The sequence below is a fragment of the Mycteria americana genome, chromosome 1, assembly GCF_035582795.1.
Source record: "Mycteria americana isolate JAX WOST 10 ecotype Jacksonville Zoo and Gardens chromosome 1, USCA_MyAme_1.0, whole genome shotgun sequence".
NCBI lineage: Eukaryota > Metazoa > Chordata > Aves > Ciconiiformes > Ciconiidae > Mycteria > Mycteria americana.
Window position 1 is genome coordinate 212,820,439 of NC_134365.1, and position 19,261 is coordinate 212,839,699.

Sequence of the window (19,261 nt, forward strand, 5' to 3'; positions counted from 1 at the left end):
CATTATCAAGTCACCATTTCAGTAGTTTAGGGACTAGTTTTACTAGGAATTTTGCCTGGAAAAAAAAAAACCTTATTCTATGGAACAAGGCATTTTTTGCTTGCATTCTTTAAACATGGCATGAGTATTGGTTAAATACTGTACCTGTTAATCATTGGTCTTTCCCTATTGCTACTAAAATTTTTTTATCTCCGTTCAGGAACGAGATCCTTTTTAAAGTAATGAGTTACGTGTCTGGAACACTGTTTTAAGGTGGTAATAATTTTGCCATTATAAGAGTCTTGAATTACAGTTGAAGCGGGGAGATGTCATTTTGCATGGTTGTTTGATTCTGCACATTCATAAAACTTATATACAGAAATTAATCTCATGTTGTCATGCTCTAGTTTTTTTCTAAATGTATTCAATAAAATTCTTACTACATGCTGGTTGCATTTGGGGTTTTTTGGACTTCTTTTATTATGGGACAGAACTTCCCTTTGATTTGCAACATGGTTGTGGAAATAAAATGTCAGTGGGCATTTCCCACGGACCAGTCTATATATGAGGGAAACTGGGTGGCAAAGGGTTTTTTCCCCACCCCTTGGATTCTTTCTTTGCCTGTTGCTTTCTAACGCGACAGCCCAGTCAAGACACGTAAGTATTGCAGCACTCTGAGTAAGCGTGGCTGCTCAGATGGGGGCCGGTCTCATTCACGGGAATTGTTCTGTCCAAGAATTTTGAGCTGTCACAAACTTACTGGAACTGGAATAATTCCAAATTTGGGCTGTTTCTAAGAGCGCTGAAGATATTATAGCTCTCCTGCTTTTTTACTATTTTCTTGGTTTCTTGGAAAAAGGAAGAAGATGTCAAAACCTCTGTCAAAACCTCTGGCATTCCCACAATGGAGAGAAAAAGAATTCACTTCTTGGGGCCTGAAGTTTTCCGTGGTAATAACAACTTTGTGTTTTCTCCAAGTTTGGGTAGGTGTTTTAACCAAAGAGAACCAACATACTGTCACAGACATTTGTGAGAGACTGCAAGAGTTAATGTCTCAAACACTGTGGCGAGGCCAGTTCGGCAGGGGTCAGCCAGCACGGGAGGTGGAGAGCGTGTGGGAGGACGCGCGGTCCCGTGTCCTGGTGTACCTCCCACAGCGACTCACCGTGTATGGCCAGAGGTCACACAGAGCTTATCTGACCACCCCAGAGACCCCTCGGGACCACCCCCCCAGCGCCTACGCAGAGATTGAGAACCTTCTAGAACAAGAACCATATAAGCCCTCAAGGGGCGTAGCCGGAGGCGGGGACTAGAGTATAAAAGACACGCCCCCAGGGAACCAGGTGCGCGCCCATCACGGGAGGATTGCCATGCCCGTCATCGTCATGGCGGGATCCAAGGGTGGTGATCTCTCTCTTGATCGCTCTCTCTCCTTTTCCTCCCTTTCCTTTCCTTCTTACAAATGTTCCAACCAGATCCCACCGTTGCCAACCCCTCTATGCTTTCCAGATTTCCAAGTTGATGCATTCCATGTTCAAGTTGTTCCCACCACAAATAAAGTGCCCAACTGATCGTTTGGTGTCGTTTCACCTTAATTTAGTCCAAGGGAATTTGTGAATCTGAGTCACTCCCAAGTGGGGCAGAGAGGGCCCTGGCAGGCAAACGCTGACTCTGCCGTGTGGCTATCCCTATCGTCCTCACAACCCTTAGACATAAACCATTGACCAAGTCTGAGACCAAGACTGGATCCAGCCGCACTTGACTCCTCTCTGAGAAGGAGTTTATAAAGCAAGGGGATCCTTTCTGAACCTGGTGACTCAACAGGAAGGCCACCTCTTTTCCCTTAGCCACACAACAGACTCGCGCCCTTCACGTGACATATTTGGCGTCACGGTTTCCCGTCTCCCTCCCCACCGGTGGGACATGACAACGTTATAAACCAATCCACAGTTACTGTGCCAAATGATTGTTAGTCAAGCAAATTCGGTTTCTCTGAGTTTGTCTGCAAAATGAAGGGTGGGTGTTAGGGAGATGTTAGCAGTTAGGGGGATGGGCAGGCAAAGAGTACATCCTTAAGGCTTCTCTGGAGGCAAAAAGATTTCAACCCGTGTTCGTAAGTCAATGTTTTTCTGTTCAACTTCTGAACATTTGGTTTTCCTGCCATAATGTTGGCATGAACAGGAATGAAGAACTACTGTACCTGATTGCTGTCAACTACGCATTTGTAGTCAGTCCTGTGAGCCTAAAAGGAAAGGGGCTGTAGGAACAGGTACCTGTAGTCTGGAGGTATGTGAAATGCATCCACCTCTTTTTCTTTAGCTTAATTGACCAACCTATATGATGACTGAGTCTGGCTATCCAGAAAGCGTGCAGGTTTTTTTGCAGCCAGCGCTTCTGTGTGAGCAGGAAGCGTCCTCTTGAATAAAATATTTTTGCTACCCACTGGAAACAAGTATTTGAAAAATTAGTTCCTTCTTAAATAATAAAAGCTGCATTGCAACAAAAGTCATTCAAAGCTAGCTGGAGGCACAGCTGTTACCTTACAACCATCTATGAAATATTTTTAGTCCAGAAACCTTGTTCTCTGAAATGTGTTTTAAATTTATGATAAATATCGATACTGCAATATTACTGCTGAATTCAATGCTTGGGAGAAAACTAACCTAATGTGCTTGTAGCCTAACATGCTTAACCTAATTTGTTCTTCCTTTATTGAAAATCAGACTCATGTATAAGAGGCAGAGTTGATACTGTGCGCTTCTGACCCCAAGGGTTTAAATTTTTTTTTAAGGGAATACCTTGTAATCAAGTTATATTGTTGTATACATAAACATTAACCCAAACTTTAAATGTTTTGCCTTCATCTGTGAAAGCCGTTAACATTTGGAGTGTCTACTCATGAACAAAACCTACAACAAAAGCGTTCAGTTCAGAATTATTCTTTAGTTGTAGCTCTGCAAATCAGAAGCCTGTCGGCACATCTGTTACAAAATTTTTACTTCAATGGATTTATAACTTAAATGGGATGCTTATGCTTTCCAAGAGCAGTTAACAGCTGTAAAGAAGACAAAGATGGTAAAATGAAGGGAGAATATTAAAATGTAGTTGAAAATAAATTTTTAAGAGAAAGGTTTTCACATGTTCATAGCAAAATGAAATAGTTTGTAGAAAACATGCTAAGGCTGAAGGTTAATGCAAAGCAACAACTCCAGCTGTGAATGAGCCAAAGCACTGAAACTTTTCAAATCACAGTGTTTTATACTTTTTTCCCATATCTTTATAAAGGTTCACCTTGTTGCTATGTGCTCTGTGAGTGCAGTGGCATTGTTCAGCATTTCTTCTTTTGCTGTTATTTCTCCTCAACAATATTTTACTTTAGAACGCAGACAGTTAAGTTTACTGCATTTATTATTGAACCATTACCTTGATGCACATTGCCTGAAGACTGCAGTGTGGTTGGGACTTGCACAATGAAAAGTGGCCAAAAACTTCAGCATGGTACCAAAATGTTGAGCGCACATTTCTTAAACTAAAGCATGTGTCATTTTAATGAGGTTTTGCATTTCACAGTTTTATTATATAATGCACGTCTTTTATCTTGAACTGTCCCATAGGGGTACTTAAGTAAACGTAACTTTTCAAGGGTATGTTGCAATCTGCAGTGTTGTATGTCCTCATTTTCCCTCCATACATTGTAGGTATTCTTCACTGAAGTTGTAAGTATAGTTGTCTGCAGAACGAGCAGTAGCTGTGAGAGGGCTGACAGATTTTGCCAGAGCTTCTCCATATTCTGGTAATTATGTTTGAGTACAAAACGGAGTACAATACTGCCTGAGAGGCAAGCGCTGACTCCCGCAGTTACACTCTGAATAGTATATAAATATCTAGTCCTCCGGCAGGTTATCATTTATCAGACTGCAGATGACAAGAATGATTGATATGTGCAAAACCAAAGTCCAGTCAGGCTGAATTACGTGAACTGGGATGGTTTGAAAATGTGGAAAGAAAAGCTACGTCTGTTTCATCCATATCTCAGATTTGCCAGGACTAGATACTAAGTATGTATACGACTATATTTAAGTAGCTGTCCTTAACGATTGTTCTTTCAAAAACGTGGGATCTCCCCCAGGCAGTCCCTGAGTGCCCATCTCTGCTGACGGCTCGATAAATACAGTACTGGCACGGCTAGTAGCAAGGCACACACAAGCTTTGTTCCAGCTCTGCAGGGTCTCGGGACTTGCCAGGCTTGCGTTGTCCGAACTTCTCTTTGCCTGCCTGGAGCGTTGTTTCAGCTTGTTTGGCTGTTACAAGTTTTCTCATGACCAGGTGGCTATTGCCTTGTTTGTTTTACCTTTGTTTCTCCTCTTATAGTTGTATGATATAACTGTATTTTTTATATAGATACTAGTAACAAGCAGTTTTTCCGTGTAGAACAATATATTTATGATTCTAGCATCACGCTGCAGAGGAATACAAGCCTGATACAAGCAGGGGCCTTGAAAACTGGGGCATGGGATGTGGTGTAGAGGACCATGGGCATGGAACGATTACAGAAGGGGCACAGGATGATACTGGAGACCCCAGGAAGATAAACAGCTCATAATAATTTTTACTGCTTTGTTATTGAGAGGTTTGTCTGTAATAATATTCTTTGTGTTTTCTTTTTCCATAATGAATAGAGACTAAACATTCTTTGATCACACAGTTAAGATGAACTTGTCTTTACTTAGAAAGTGTGTTTCTTTCTGCCTGTAATAAGACAGGCAGGACGCTTATGTTTTACTCCTCTGCTGTGGCGATGGGTGACGCTACGCAGTGCCCCACTTCTGCAAGGCTAGGTGCCAGGGTAATTCTGTCTGAGCTGCAGGCTGAAGACGGTGTTTTAATGCAGGCAGGAGGTGCCAGGGCATGCAGGCTTGAGTGGAAAGGGTATGGAAACATGGCTTGGGAGACGGAGAGAGCTGAGGAAGCAAAAGCAGTGTTTCAGGAGGGGGGGTGTTTGTTCCAGGAATATCTGAAGGGAGGAGTGATCTCAGAGGGAGCTAAATCTCTCAGTGCTCAGTGCTCGCAGCTGACCGTGTTTCCCCAGCTGACGTCCTACTGCTTCTGGGTTACCTAAGGGTGTGTTGTCACAACAGTCGCTGTGTCCAGCAACTGTGGCTTGAGTTTCCTTCTAAAAATACAGCCAAGTTTGGAGGTAATGTGGATGGCAGCATCAGGCATGCGTCAGCAGCTTACTGTCAGCAAGCTAGCAAAGCACATCTGGGGAAGGTGCCATGTAAACATAGCAAGTCTATTCTTATCTGATACCCTCCCATGAAATGCTTTTCCCATTATCGCCTCTCCTGTTCTTTCCCTTTATGGAAGGTTGTGATGTCTTTGCAGTTTACTTGAACCAGATCCAGCCTCTCCTGCATGAGGTGCCTAACAAACAACTCCTCCTCCTCCTCCATTCTTTGAGCTCCCCATGCTCATCGAGAAAATGGATGTGCCTTACAGATTGGGTTGAAGAATAGCTCGTAGATTTTCTTGGATGAGAAAGAAAATGTTTAAAGGTGTAGGATCCATCAGGACAAATACTGTGTTGACACTGACAGGAGCTGCCTTGACTTCACAGACTACAACTGGCACAAGCAAGTACAGAAGCAATCCATGGGACAAGACAGCTCCTAAACCACTTGGGCTTTCTAAGTTCCTCCTGCTGATGCTGGTTAACAGAAGTAACTGCTGAATTTGACTTAGAGCTGAACTTTAATACCGCATAGACTTGCAGCTAAATTACAGGGTTAAATGGTAGCCACTCTTGTTTGATTTGGGTTGCTTTTAGTCCCAGTGGTGTAATGGAAACAGTCTTTTGCATTAAAAAAAGGCTGCTCACTAAATTCAGCTCCTACTGGTTTCTCTAGGGATAATTTCTGTGTAGCAGGTGTTGCTCAGTGAGGAACGCAGCACTTTGGTTCGGCTTGGAAGAGAACAGCATAGCAGAAGCAAGATTTCTGTATTTCATTTAATTAGCGTTGTCTTCTCTGCTTTGCCATAGGGAAGTCCATGGCATTCACCATCATTCAGCTCTCTTAATGGCACTCTTAACTGTGTGTTAAAAATCCCATGAATTAAAATAGAGCAATTCAGAGTAAGAGAGAGGAAAAACAGGCCATGCTGAGTATATCCTGTTCCTATCAGCTGCAGAGAGGATGTCCCCAGCTGCTTTTGATGCTGTATCGCCTGGAGATTCCAGCTCTGCCTCCTTGAGGTTTTCCACAGCATTGCCTGGGAGATGCAGAAAGTCCTCAGTGACTTTCAGACCCAGTCAGGATCTTCCAGAGTCTCATCCTGCTGCTGTTTTCCTTAGGAATAATGTGGGGTCACTGCAGTAGCTCTTCTCTGCAGATGCTGCACATCACCTCTTACCCTCTGAATGACACCACCGCAGGATAAACTATTTCTGCTCTCAAGCAAATTTGTTTTTTTTTTAAAAAGACCCGTGATTGACATATTTTATCATTACCTTGGTTTAAAGAGGAGAACAAGCAACCTTTTAAAGGTACATTTATTAATTTTCATGGTTTTCAATCAAGTGCACACGAATGGAGGACCACCAGCAGCACATAAAGGGCTGTCTATTCAGTGCAAAGCACTACAATGAAAGAGTGCGAAGTACTGTTTTTCCCAATAATTTCTCCATGACAAACGCTTAAAGCAAGGAATGAAGAAGGTATGTTTTAATCCCTTCATGCATATATATGCTTTAATTCCCAAGTGCTTTAGGGCCTGCTGGATGAAAGGTTGCATCTGGATCATTAGGCATGAGCACTCCTTGCATGCATTTGATCCTTTTTTAAGCCATTTCACCTTTCACAAGCTCCTGTGGCAATGAGCTTCACCATATAATCACATGTGGTGTGAGTAATCCCTTTGTTTTAAACCTGCTGCCTGGTATTTTATCAGGCAGCATGGACAGGAACAGCAATAGTTCCTCCACACAAGGAAAGGGTTTCAGGTCACTGAGGGCTGCTGGCCAGGTGTTCAGGTCCTCTTCTGTTGCAAAATACTATGCAGTCCATAAAGTTCACATTCTCTTGGCCCTTATGAATATGCAGAGATTATTTTATAGGTTATCTATAGAAGAAGGACAGAATAATAGAAATCGGGTCTGGGGAAAAGTCAGCATACAGCACCGGTACTGATTAATGGGCTGATTGACTGCTTCAGGACCTTTCTCTTGCACTGTCTTTTCCTTAATAGATACACTGAGTTACACAGTGTGCTTTATTTTTATGACTGTTGTAAAAGAATGCAATTTTAGATCAGCTGAAGCAATTTGAAAGTTTGTCCTGGACTTGACAAATTGCTTTGGCTGAACCAAAAAACCGGACAAGTCCAAACGCCCTGTTCTAACACCTGAATATATAGTTACTGAGAAGATTTATGAACCTTCTTTGGCTGGTGGACTTGTACTTCAGTGATCAGGATGCTGGCATAGGGAAATTTTAATTTCATTGCTCCACAAAGGCAGTCCCTTGATGCATGAGTCAATTTTGGGAAGGGTTGCTAAATTACAGGGTGTTGAAAGAAGCACTGACATCACTTAATCCCGAACACTTAATCTTCAAAGGTTTTGAATTAGTTTGAGTTTTTATTAAGCTTAAGATCTGCAAAGCATTTTTTAGGTGGTTCTATTTCTAGTTATTGCTTGATTGAAAAGCACAGCAGAATAACTATTTTAAATTACTACCATTTTTGGTGCAACTGAATGAGTGTTGTTGTAACTGGATTGTGTTTCTCACTTACTCAGTGGAGAATGGAGCATGCAGGTTATCCCCACTTTCCAGCCATCACTATGTTGACCAAGTGTTACAGCTTCCTTTCCAAAGGCAAACCAAAAGTATTTCAACCATAAGAGAATCTGAAATAAACTTCCTGGCACCGTCCCTTTGAAACTGTTTTTCTAAAGAGACAATTGGCAAACCAAGTATCCAAGGGATATTTGGTTCACCCAAGTTTAATTTTGCCAAATTGTTTTGCAGCCCCAGTCTAGGCTGAAGGGTCTGTTTCACCCAGCTATATGATTCACAGATTGTTTCAGCCGGGTTGAGTGAATGAACTGTGCAAATGGAATTAGGGAAGGACAGAGTAGGTGATCCAGTGTTATCCATTTGTAAGGAGAGCCTGAAAAATCTCCACACACTTTGAAATTATGGGTAGGCAGAGCTACACAAATACAGCAGCCTTTGGGCTGGGAGACAGCAGCAGTTGCTTGGTTGCCCATCTATAGAAAAGGAGATAGTACTGACTGAAGCAGGGAAGGCAATCTCAGCTCTGAGTAACTGATCCTTTCAATACCAAGAATATAGGATTTTATGGAAATCAATTAGTATAAGCCATTTATAAGTGGTTTGGTTTCCTTATTTATAAGGGTTTGGATGTCACTCTCCCTCAGTAGAACCCTCAGAGTCCATCCCTCAGAGAGGAATGGAAATAGATTTAAGCTGGTTTGTGTACTTCTCAGGATGTAGCAGGTCATGATGAATCGTACATTCATACAGAATTATCAATTAAGTTGAGAAAAGGAACAAAGCAATCAATGCCAGCTGGGCATTCAGCCTGATGTGAGCTGACGTAATTTATTCTTACAGCTTCAAACTGCACACAGAAACAAGAAGAGGTAACATGTTGTTTTGCAGCAGCAAGGTAATGGCACAGAACTTCAAAGGCTAACTACCATTGAAAAAGTATGTTTACTGGTGAAACCTTTGTTCACCAGTTTATACTATTAAAGAGAGTTCTGTAAATGAAGGAGGAAGCACGCTTCGTCAGATATTTCCTTTTTATGTGCAAATTCCTTGTTTGCCTTATCTTCTGATGATCCTACGGCAGTGACCACTGACAGATCCAAAGATGGCTGCTGTTCACAAAGAAGAGGCACTAGTGGCTTTTTTCCACCATCCAGGTTTCCAAACCCTTCCTTGGGGGCACATTCAGTTACTGCCCACTGCAGTTAACATAAAGCTATGATGGAGCAGGAAGAGTGGGCAATTCAGGAAAAGGGAAGAAAAACCAATGCAGTTCCGTACCAGTCACCGTTCACAGGCAACCCCATCCTTCAGCAACACCTTAAGCTACAGATGTGGAGATGAACAACTTAATAACTGTGAGTGGCCCCAGTTAGGCAGAAGTACAGGGAACAACAAAAATGTAGTCGCTGTTCTGGTGTCCTCAGCATTGACTACTCGTCTCTTATGGGCACACTGACAAGGTCAGTTAAGCACTACTTTTTCCAACAGAAGAGGTAAAGCATGGACTGTGGAAGTGTAATTTCCTCCTCATGTGCCTAAGGATTGACTTGTGAAAAGCAATTTAACAGTAAATTACGAGCACAACATCAATAGGTACGCAGTCCTTCGTCTCTCAGAGGGGATTATTGGAAGTGATACCATTGAAAGCCTGTCTTCTTGGTGGCATATACCCCCTAAAACAACTTCCCAACGGACTGAACTACAGTAATTGCTCATTCCCTTGTTCAAGTTCAAGGCATTTGAGATGAGAACAACTCCTGTAGCCTAGTAATTGTCCTGTTTCTCTAATTCTGTCTTTTTTAGTACCACATCTGTTGTATTCCCCATAAAACAAAAAGGATTTTATTCCCACAACCTGGTGTGATTCATGGTTGTGAGAAAAACTGTAGTATATTTTACATAAGAGAAGAAATTGGTTATTATCAGCTCCCACAAACTGGAATGTGATTTAATAGAATTCTAGCAATTTTATTAGTTGTAAGCATGTAGACGAGAAGTACATTTAAAGGGCAAATGAAGCAAGAATCAATTTTTTTACAAATTAAACAGTTTTGTACAATTACCCTTCTCATGCATTTCAGCTTCTCTTTGAATGTAAATGCAGCTCCTCATGGGAAACTATTCAGGCCTTATTTGAAGACAGAATAACTTCAAGCCCTATGCCAATAGTGACAATGTCCTCCATCTCCCTCAGCTGGAAAAAATAGGAACAAAAGCTGCCATGGGTTTGGGACTAATGAAAGTGCCAAAAGGAGCAGGGAGGCCAGCTTTTGGTCATCCCCCACAAGCTGTATATTCCAAGTTCATACAAAGGAGGGAGGTGCACACTGTCTTTCAGAGGGATGGACACTCACTCCCCAAGAAAATGCGTTTGGATTTCTGCATATAAGCGGCTGTTTTCTCTGATTATCAAGAATGGCTAGTACTGCTTTGGCAATCAGCAGGAGAGCCAGTATTTTATTTTTCCAGGAAAAGAAAGCAAAGCAGTATAATGAGCACTCACCAGTCCTGCAGGATAGATTCTAAAATACAAAGATGCCTTTGGTGTCTTATATTATAAAAGTAATTATCAGAATAAGAAAAATGCACCTGCTGAGGAGTGTTATTTTTTTTCTCTTGAAATGTGTGCTGTTGATCACTGCTACAGACAAGATTCACAGGTAGCATGGCAAATAACTGGTTTTGTAATTGTACATCCAAAATAACAGGTCCTCAAAATTGGCAGATCTTTCAGAAAACTCTAATTGGGAACCGATTCTTCCTTCTCCCGACCCCCAAATTTGCTTCCATGTAGGGTTGTTCTTAAAGCTACAGTTTTGTCAGCATCAGAGAAGCAGTAATTTCTGGCTCAGGAGTTCTTTGATACACAGAGCTCCTGCTCTCCCTACCGGTACACTTGCATGCATTCAGAAGGTTGGAAACTCAGATAGGAAGGCAGTCAGAAGAGACTGAGTCACTCTAGTAGCCTGACTACAGTGCATTTCAGACTTTGCTATTTGACTGAGCTTTTCGAAGCCATCATCCTATGCTACTTCTTTCAGTGTCCCTGCTGCGGCCTGCACAGTGAAGGCTGCAATGGAAATCTGCCTCTTTACTTCTTCCCAGGCTCCATGCTGATCTGCTTTGCTTTCAATATCAAACATGGCATCATAGATCCCTGGGAAGGACTCTCCAGCATACTTGTTGTGACTGCTTGGAGCAAAGATGATGTGTCTGTGGGGAAAGAAGGAAAAAATGTAGGTATGCTAAATAACCATTAACTGTGTGCGTGTTCATTGTAGGGAACTGTATAGGTGCTACATAAAGCAACTATGAATCCTGTGAAGATCAGAACTTACTAAATACACGGGAAATCTAACTGGAACTGTCTTTAAAAGGATAGGAGGAAGCAGCCCCAAGGGCAAAATCTATGGGAAAGGGCACAGTTTAGGACAGGTAGCCTTCTCCTTGGGAAGAGATGATTCGTTTGTCCAATTAGTAATGAAACCATGTTAAATTTTTTGAAAATGGGAGCTCAACAAACCTGTTGAACTAATGTGGTAGTCCGGAACAGGGAATAAAACTAGTAATGGGAGAAAAAGTGGAACAGAAACCTCAAAAGTAACTAAGCAGTTGAATGATGGTCAGCAGATCTGGGAAAGGAATGTGAAAAGAGGGGAAAAAATATCTGTGTGAGAATTCTTGAGAAGAGCACGAATTCTTCAGAGAAGAAGTGATTATATTGGAACAGAACAGGAGAAAATTATCACAATTTTATTTGTTAGTTGGTTTTGTTGGTTTTCTTTTTTAATAATGGATACTTGCAGATCTGCTTTTAATATGAAGTATTAAAGCACATTTGTGAAAGAGGATGTGAAAGAGGCCCCCCCAAATCAAAATAAACACTAAAACTACATTAATAAATGCAAGCAAGTAAAAAAAAAATCCATACAGCTCTAAATGATACCTAACACTCAACAAGAAGAACTGCACATAACAACCATTTCATTCTTCCAAAAGCATAAACAAGAGTTTATCCTAGGAGGGTGGAAGTGGGATTCTCAATTCTACCTGCCTGAGGGACTTCTGGCTTGGTGTGAAAGCCATCACTCAGTGAGTCAGATATATCCAGTCATTAAGAAAAGGGGAATACAGAGAGTAAAGTGAGGTAGTCACACACGTGACACTGGAAGCTAGTTTCTTGTCAAGTGTTACTAATAAATGCACTGGTTTTCTGTAAAGGGTATTGTGGTGCACCGGACATTGTCTTTCTCCAGGCCCATATGCTTGTAGAGAGAAAACTTCAAGAATAACTAGTGAATGATTTAAGCTAATAGGAGCACCTATAGAAGCAGCCAAAGCTGGGACAGATGGGACTCTGCAGCACAGCTCATGGGCCTTTATCTATCCTGTCCTCAAAGGTCACTCCCTCCAAGCTCTCTCTTCATGACTTCTCTCTTCACCTGACCCTCACTACACATCTGTTCTCATCCTCCTCTCCCTTTTACTCTACCTTTGTTTCTCCTTTTTTTCCATACAGTTGATTCTCCACCGAATCCTCACTTTGTACAGGTTTAAAAGAGAAAGTGGTAACAGAAGTAGTACTACACATCTGCAAATAAAACTCACAGAGTATGATGGCTAATAAAAACAGAGTTCCAGACCCAAGAAGAGGAATTAGGCACCACAAGACTAGTGCAGCCAAGGAGTTCTCCTTGGGGGTTATAAACAAAGTCCACTACTCACTGGATTGTACCTAAAATATAATCTGTTGAGCTGTAATTCCTATATGAGGCCTACACAGCAGTTCAACTGACCAGTCAGTTAGGGTGGGGTTCGCCTGCAAAAATACAGTGTCTTAGACAGCTGGTCAAGAAACTTATTGCCTCACCTGTAAAACTTCCTTCCTGGTAAGCCAAGAGGATCAATGAAAGCTCTTTCTATAAACATCAGCTGATCGTTCATGATTCGCACTGCAACTGGACTGCAGAAAATGGAGACAGAAATGTTTCACAGATGAGGAAACATGACTTCCCAGTCTCATTTAAATACTTCCTTTTCTTTGGACAGAAAAATAAATGACAAAGAGGATCTCTAGGTTTTGCAAATTGAGGTATTCAATACATGTTATATTAATGCATTAGGATTTCTGTGTTAGAAAACTCAACTACAATATTTCACACTATGCAAAAAATAAAATGGGAGACTTTCTGAGAGTGTCAGATACTTGCTTAGTACTAAATGGCACTAGAGAGATCGCACTTAACAGAGGGGAGAGGAAGGCTGAGATTTAGGTCAAGATGACGATACCTAGATTTTGGTGTCCATTGATAAACCAAGTGTCCCAACTCCCACTCTAATCTCATACAGTAACATAGTAAGGATGGGATTCAGTTGCCTAAATACAACTATCTGGTCCCATACTAGGTGCTTAGGAGCACCTGGCCTCCAGCCACTGCACTCAGAGGGATGGGAGTATCATAGAGCCCTTGTGTTTGCAAGCATCACATGGATCATACAGAACCGGCGCTGTTTGACATCTTTGTCGGCGACATGGACAGTGGGATTGAGTGCACCTTCAGCAAGTTTGCCAATGACACCAAGCTGTGTGGTGTGGTCGACACGCTGGAGGGAAGGAATGCTATCTAGAGGGACCTTGACAGGCTTGAGAGGTGGGCCCATGCGAACCTCATGAAGTTCAACAAGGCCAAGTGCAAGGTCCTGCACAAAGGTCGGGGCAATCCCAAGCAGAAATACAGGCTGGGCAGAGAATGGATTGAGAGCAGCCCTGAGGAGAAGGACTTGGGGGTGTTGGCTGATGAGAAGCTCAACACAACTCAGCAATGTGCACCCGCAGCCCAGAAAGCCAACCGTATCCTGGGCTACATCAAAAGAAGCGTGGCCAGCAGGTCGAGGGAGGTGATTCTGCCCTTCTACTCCACTCTGGTGAGACCCCACCCGGAGTACTGCATCCAGGTCTGGGGCCCCCAACATAAGAAGGACATGGACCTGTTGGAGGGAGTCCAGAGGAGGGCCACAAAGATGATCAGAAGGCTGGAGCCCCTCTCCTATGAGGAAAGGCTGAGAGAGTTGGGGTTGTTCAGCCTGGAAAACAGAAGGCTCAGGGGAGATCTTATAGCGGCCTTCCAGTACCTGAAGGGGGCCTACAAGAAAGCTGGAGAGGGACCTTTTACAAGGGCATGTAGTGATAGGACAAGTGGTAATGGCTTTAAACTGAAAGAAGGTAGATTTAGATTAGCTATATGGAAGAAATTCTTCACTATGAGGGTGGTGAGACACTGGAATAGGTTGCCCAGAAAAGTTGTGGATGCCCCATCCCTGGAAGTGTTTGAGTCCAGGTTGGATGGGGCTTTGAGCAACCTGGTCTAGTGGAAGGAGTCCCTGACCATGGCAGGGGGGTTGGAACTAGGTGATCTTTAAGGCCCCTTCCAACCCAAACCATTCTATGATTCTTTGTCTTAGATGCTCTGAAGCATCACCCTGTCTCTTTGAGGTGTGCTGAAAGTACAAATTCCGGCATCACCTACAACACTCAAGTGTAGATGTCTAAATACAGAGATCAGACCAACTTTAACTTTTACTGCTACCTGCCTTTCCATATATTATGATCATTTTAATGACCAGCTGATACTAGTAATAAGCTCTACAGATGATACTATTCATCATGGGAAACAGAATTCATCTTAGCAGATATTGCCTGTCTCAGAGTTCAAGGGCTCTATTGTACACTAACCAGAGAGACTCCTTGTGTAGTCACTGGAAAGAAAGAACTGCTGCCCTGGGTACCTAAGGCAGATATACATATACATATATATATTTTGGGGTTTGTACTTACTCTTTCCTGTCAAGTTGCTCGAGTCTCCTGTGAAATTCAGCAGCAGCCTTTGAGAAGTTCACCACAGCAGAAAAAAGAGGATCTAGAAAAGGAAGGACTTTGTGAACAACTTCAGAGTATATGCTGAGCCTAATATACCTTTCAGTTGCCCAGTGGGAGAAAAACTACATTTGTTTTGCTGATATAATTGCATTAATTTTGTTGTCTTTCCATAATTCATTAGTTTCCCTAGTGCAGACTTTAAAGAGCTGCACTACTAGCAGTAATAGACAAAGACCTTGTGCAACGAGGCTAGCAATAAGGCAGAATGCTTGATAAAGCTTTCACGAGTATACATCTTCCCTCTGCCTGGCAAGGAAAAGACTGGCTGGCATTGCAAACGGAGAACTCTGCAGTTCCCTTTTTAACAAAGGGGTGCATTGCAGCGTTCAGGTATAAAAAGCCTGCCTTACATCAAAAATACCAGCTCTTCCAGCAGGCTGTGGAAGGACAGCAGGATTTCCCTCTTGGAACATTATGTCCTATTCATATCATAACAGAAGAGTGTGATATGTATATTGAAAAGTATTAGGTGAGGCATAAAAGACACAACTGTCATGAAACACAGTGAAAGACAAGGTAGATTGAAGTAGCCAAGTCCCGTCCTTGCTCCACATGAGCACTAGAGTTACAGCATCGGAGATGTCTCTGCCTTGACCCTGCATGCCATCCCACAGCGCTGCTACTCAGACCCCAGGATTTTTGCCTGTTATGCCTGGCTGTGCAGGCAGGCTGGTGGGTAAGTCAGTCAGTTGCTTTTTCCTGCTCTGTCCCTGGCAGTATGGGAGGGACAGAGTGGAATAATTTAGCCATGTGGAATAACTTAGCCAAAGAAGCAGCAGGCCTTTCTTTTAATGACAATATCTGCTGTGATGATTTTCCTGTGGAAGGGTGTATTTAATACAGACCTGGGAAAATTATCAATTCATACAACTCATTTTTGTAGAATAAGTAAAAGGTGGGTGTTATCAGGAGAACTTCTGGCCTTACCAAAACGCAACTCAATTACAAAGAAGGAAGATTTACAACTTGTAGATTTTGCCCACAGTTTTCAGAAAACTTTAGATAAACCAGAGTATCTTCTCTTTGATCGTATAGGAATATGGGGCATAAGATTAGGTCATCTCCTAAATCCAGTCCTCTGTTGGCAGTTATGGCCCTTCACTGTTTATAAATTTATCACACTATTTTAGTGTCATAGGCTTTCTGTTCCCAGGTCTCCTGTTGAAAGCTGTTCTGCAGTCTCGTTTGCCCTTCTATTTCTAGCAAACTTATTTATTCATCACCAGCCTACACTTTCTTGTTCTTGTATTAATATGTTTGTTTAGTTTACATAATTAGAGGCACAGATTTTATGTATGCGACCTGTTTACGGACTGCAGTATAGACAGACCCATGTCACCTTGTGAGGGTGAGAATTTACACTTGTCCACAACCATGGCCATAGTTATAAGTTTGCCAGAGGACAGAGATCTGCCCTGCTGACATCATGGTTATATCATGGCAACAGATTATATTTCAGAAGCAGTAGGAGGGGATTTAAGAGAAAAAAAAGAAAGGTCATCTGAAAATATGTAAGAGAATGTGTGCTCGTGTTCACTAGCTATTCAGTGTTGGTTTTTTTAGAAGATATCACATTTTTTTTTCTCCCTGCAAACCTTAGTTCCTGATAGCATATGCCTACAAGTACATATTTAATGAAAAAAGGTTTCCAGCCTTCATTGTTGCAGAGGAGCAGCTGAAATGTGAATCCAAAGGCAAATAGAAACCTTAATCTATTATTTTGAAGGAGAATTATATGATTTATTCAGGCTTAAGTAACAATTTTCTGACATTCAGTGTTGTCAATAGGCAATTCTATGAAAATTCTGAGTGAAATTAATTTTAATTTTCACAGTATTGTAAAAACTACCTACATATTTTAATGCACTCTGGTGTAACAGAATAAACAAAAATTAAAAACTATAGTTTTATTCAAGAAATAATTTAAAACTGATTGGGCATCAGAGAAGGGTCTTTTCAGACTAAAAAATATGCCTTGTAAAAAACTGGTCAAAGCGACACATCTATAAAGTTATTAAGGAGAGTGTTAAGCGATACTTGGGGGGGAAAAAGCTAAAAACCAGATTGCTTCTAGAATCTAGGAACAAAAATCAATGCATTGGTCAGAAGGTAGTTTGGGCAAGTTCAAACCTGAAATGAGAAAGAAACCCAAACAATGAAAATAAATGGTTTAACAGAAATTTTGGTAGATGTTCTACTACTGCAAAAAAAAAATCCAGACTTGGTGTTTCCTTACAAGGTATGTTGCAGTAAACACAAGAACGTATGGAAATAAATCCATGTGTTACACAAAATCTCGGACCAGGTGATCCATCATGCAAGGCTTCCTGTCTTGAGTGGCCTTTTTACAAAAAAGGGTGACTTTTCAAAATAGTCAAGAAGTTTTCATCTAAGGTATTACATGAAGTTTTAAACATAATTTTTAGTTTTCCCGAAATGAGGATTCAATTTGAGTTACTTCTAATGTTTCACACAACCTGAAAGAGTACTGCATCTCCAAAAAGCTAGTGTATGTCTCTAAACCATGAGTCCCTCGGATAGCAAGTGAATTAGGACTGACTGAAAATCCTCCTTGGTACAGAAACACAAGGGGTGAATGAGGCAAGAAGAAAGAAAGAAGAGAGAGGGAGAGAAAGAAAATTACTGTGGAAGCTATCCTAGCCTGGGATCCAGAGCACTCTGCTGCTTCTGACCTGTTTTATTTGCTTCATTGCAATGTGTTCGAGTACTCAGCAAATGGATGTATTTATCCAGAAGAGTTAGAGAAGTGCTTCTGTTGCCTAAAAGTGGTATCCAGGCACTGAGACAGATGGTAAGCAAGTTTCCCAGAGTCAGATGAAGTCTTTGGCTGAGGAGGAATGGGCACCTGTGCCACTCAAGTTCCAGGCAGTTGCCATAAACATTTAACTTGTCTTCTTTTTCAAGCAAGAAAGTGAGAAGCAGGCTGATATATCTCTATGTTCTGCATTTGATTGTGGTCCATGACTGGTCATGAGCACTGTAATAATGCCCATAATTAGTAATAAGCATGAAAATTTTTATAACACATTATTGTCTATAATGTGTTAAACCTGTGTTATGTTTAGAAAAAAAAATAGACACTTTTTATTATGATGGCAGAATTGAAACAGGAAAGTAAGGAATTCAGTTTCAGAGCTGTAGCAGATATAATGTGTCCTTGCATCATTCAAATTAATGCACTTAAGAAATAGTCTTGTGGCTATTACTCACCAAACAAAACTTTGTAAGTTTTCAGCTGTTCTTCATGTTTCTTGGCCAAATTATAAATTCTATTGCTATATCCTTTTAAGGCTTCTCCATAATCTCTACAGTCGAATGGAATGACCTGGGAATCTGCCAGTTCATAAACCAGTTTGCCTCGTAACTGGGCAATTGTTAGCTGTTTCTTGAAGGTGGGGTCATAAAACTTTTCCACTAATTCAAAGGTCTCATACACAGTGTGATAAACAGGATAATTGCTGAATTTGTCTGCTTTCTGAAAAAGAGCAAGCAAATTTGTCAGTGCCCTGTATTCTAACTGCAGTTAAGGGATGTATTGATCACTTAACGACTATGATGTTTTGCACAGTGTCCAAATCAAAAAAGCTATTTGCTACAAAACACAATTTACCATCCTTCCATTTTTGTGTGTTCATTTTAGGAAACTAAAACAACCTGAATCCATGGACTGTTGCACAAGATTAAGTGAGCAGGCTTCCTTCTCTCTATCTACACAGACCTGCCTTCAGTTCCACTGTACAGAGATTGCCTTGACTAAAAGTGAAAAAGGGATAGCAGAAATCCTCAGGGTTACCAGAAATCCTGGGGTTTTGGATAGCAGAAATCCTCTATCATGGCCCCTTTTTATCTTGTGTAGTTATTTCTGAACACAATCAAGGAAGACTTGTATATTAAGGGGGCTACTAATAGTATGGTGCAGTGAAATATACACCTCCAATCAGATTCTATAAATATCTTTATGTGAACTTGACAGCCTATAGACTATACACATCACTGTAACATGTTATAGTCTCCAAACATTTAGGTTTCTTGCTAAATTAAAAAAATGGCACTGATATACAAACCAGTCAAAGATTCTCTGAAGATTTTTTATTAATTTTGAATAAATGCTTTTAAAAGATGACAGCTCAGCACTATCAAAATTCTTCAAGCAATCTGGAAGACTTACCCTATTCTTGGTATAACGGACTCTGCCTGATGCAATTCCCAATCGCTGAAAGTAAGCTTCAAAATCACTGCCTGATCCCAGTTTGTTTATTCTACATGTAGAAAAGACAACATCTTAGTGAGAGCACTTACTTTATAGTATGGTAGTAATTTGTGCAAAATGCAGATTTTATTCAAAGAAATTGAGATCAATTCTTTTGGAGGGCACATCAGGGACACTAGTAAGATCAGAGACTAGATGAGTGGCAAACTTAATTACTCTAACTGATTTTATTCTACCACACTAATTCAGTATCCTATATTACTAGGAAGATCTTTCAAAGGTAGCAATCCTGCTTGTGTCACTGACCACATTTAAAAA

General features: G+C 41.3%; 1 protein-coding gene across 1 annotated transcript in view; it reads right to left on the reverse strand.

Moving 5' to 3' along the window:
* Window positions 1-9,980: 9,980 nt before the first annotated feature.
* LOC142405036 (N-acetylated-alpha-linked acidic dipeptidase 2-like) overlaps window positions 9,981-19,261 on the reverse strand; it is a 34,195-nt gene continuing 24,914 nt past the window's right edge. Inside the window, exons 15-19 of the mRNA XM_075492027.1 lie at window positions 18,902-18,992; window positions 17,944-18,208; window positions 14,611-14,692; window positions 12,646-12,738; window positions 9,981-10,988 (exon numbers count right to left, since the gene is read on the reverse strand). Coding sequence (XP_075348142.1) covers window positions 10,799-10,988; window positions 12,646-12,738; window positions 14,611-14,692; window positions 17,944-18,208; window positions 18,902-18,992 — 721 coding nt within the window. The 3' untranslated portion in view covers window positions 9,981-10,798. The remainder of the gene's footprint in view (window positions 10,989-12,645; window positions 12,739-14,610; window positions 14,693-17,943; window positions 18,209-18,901; window positions 18,993-19,261) is intronic.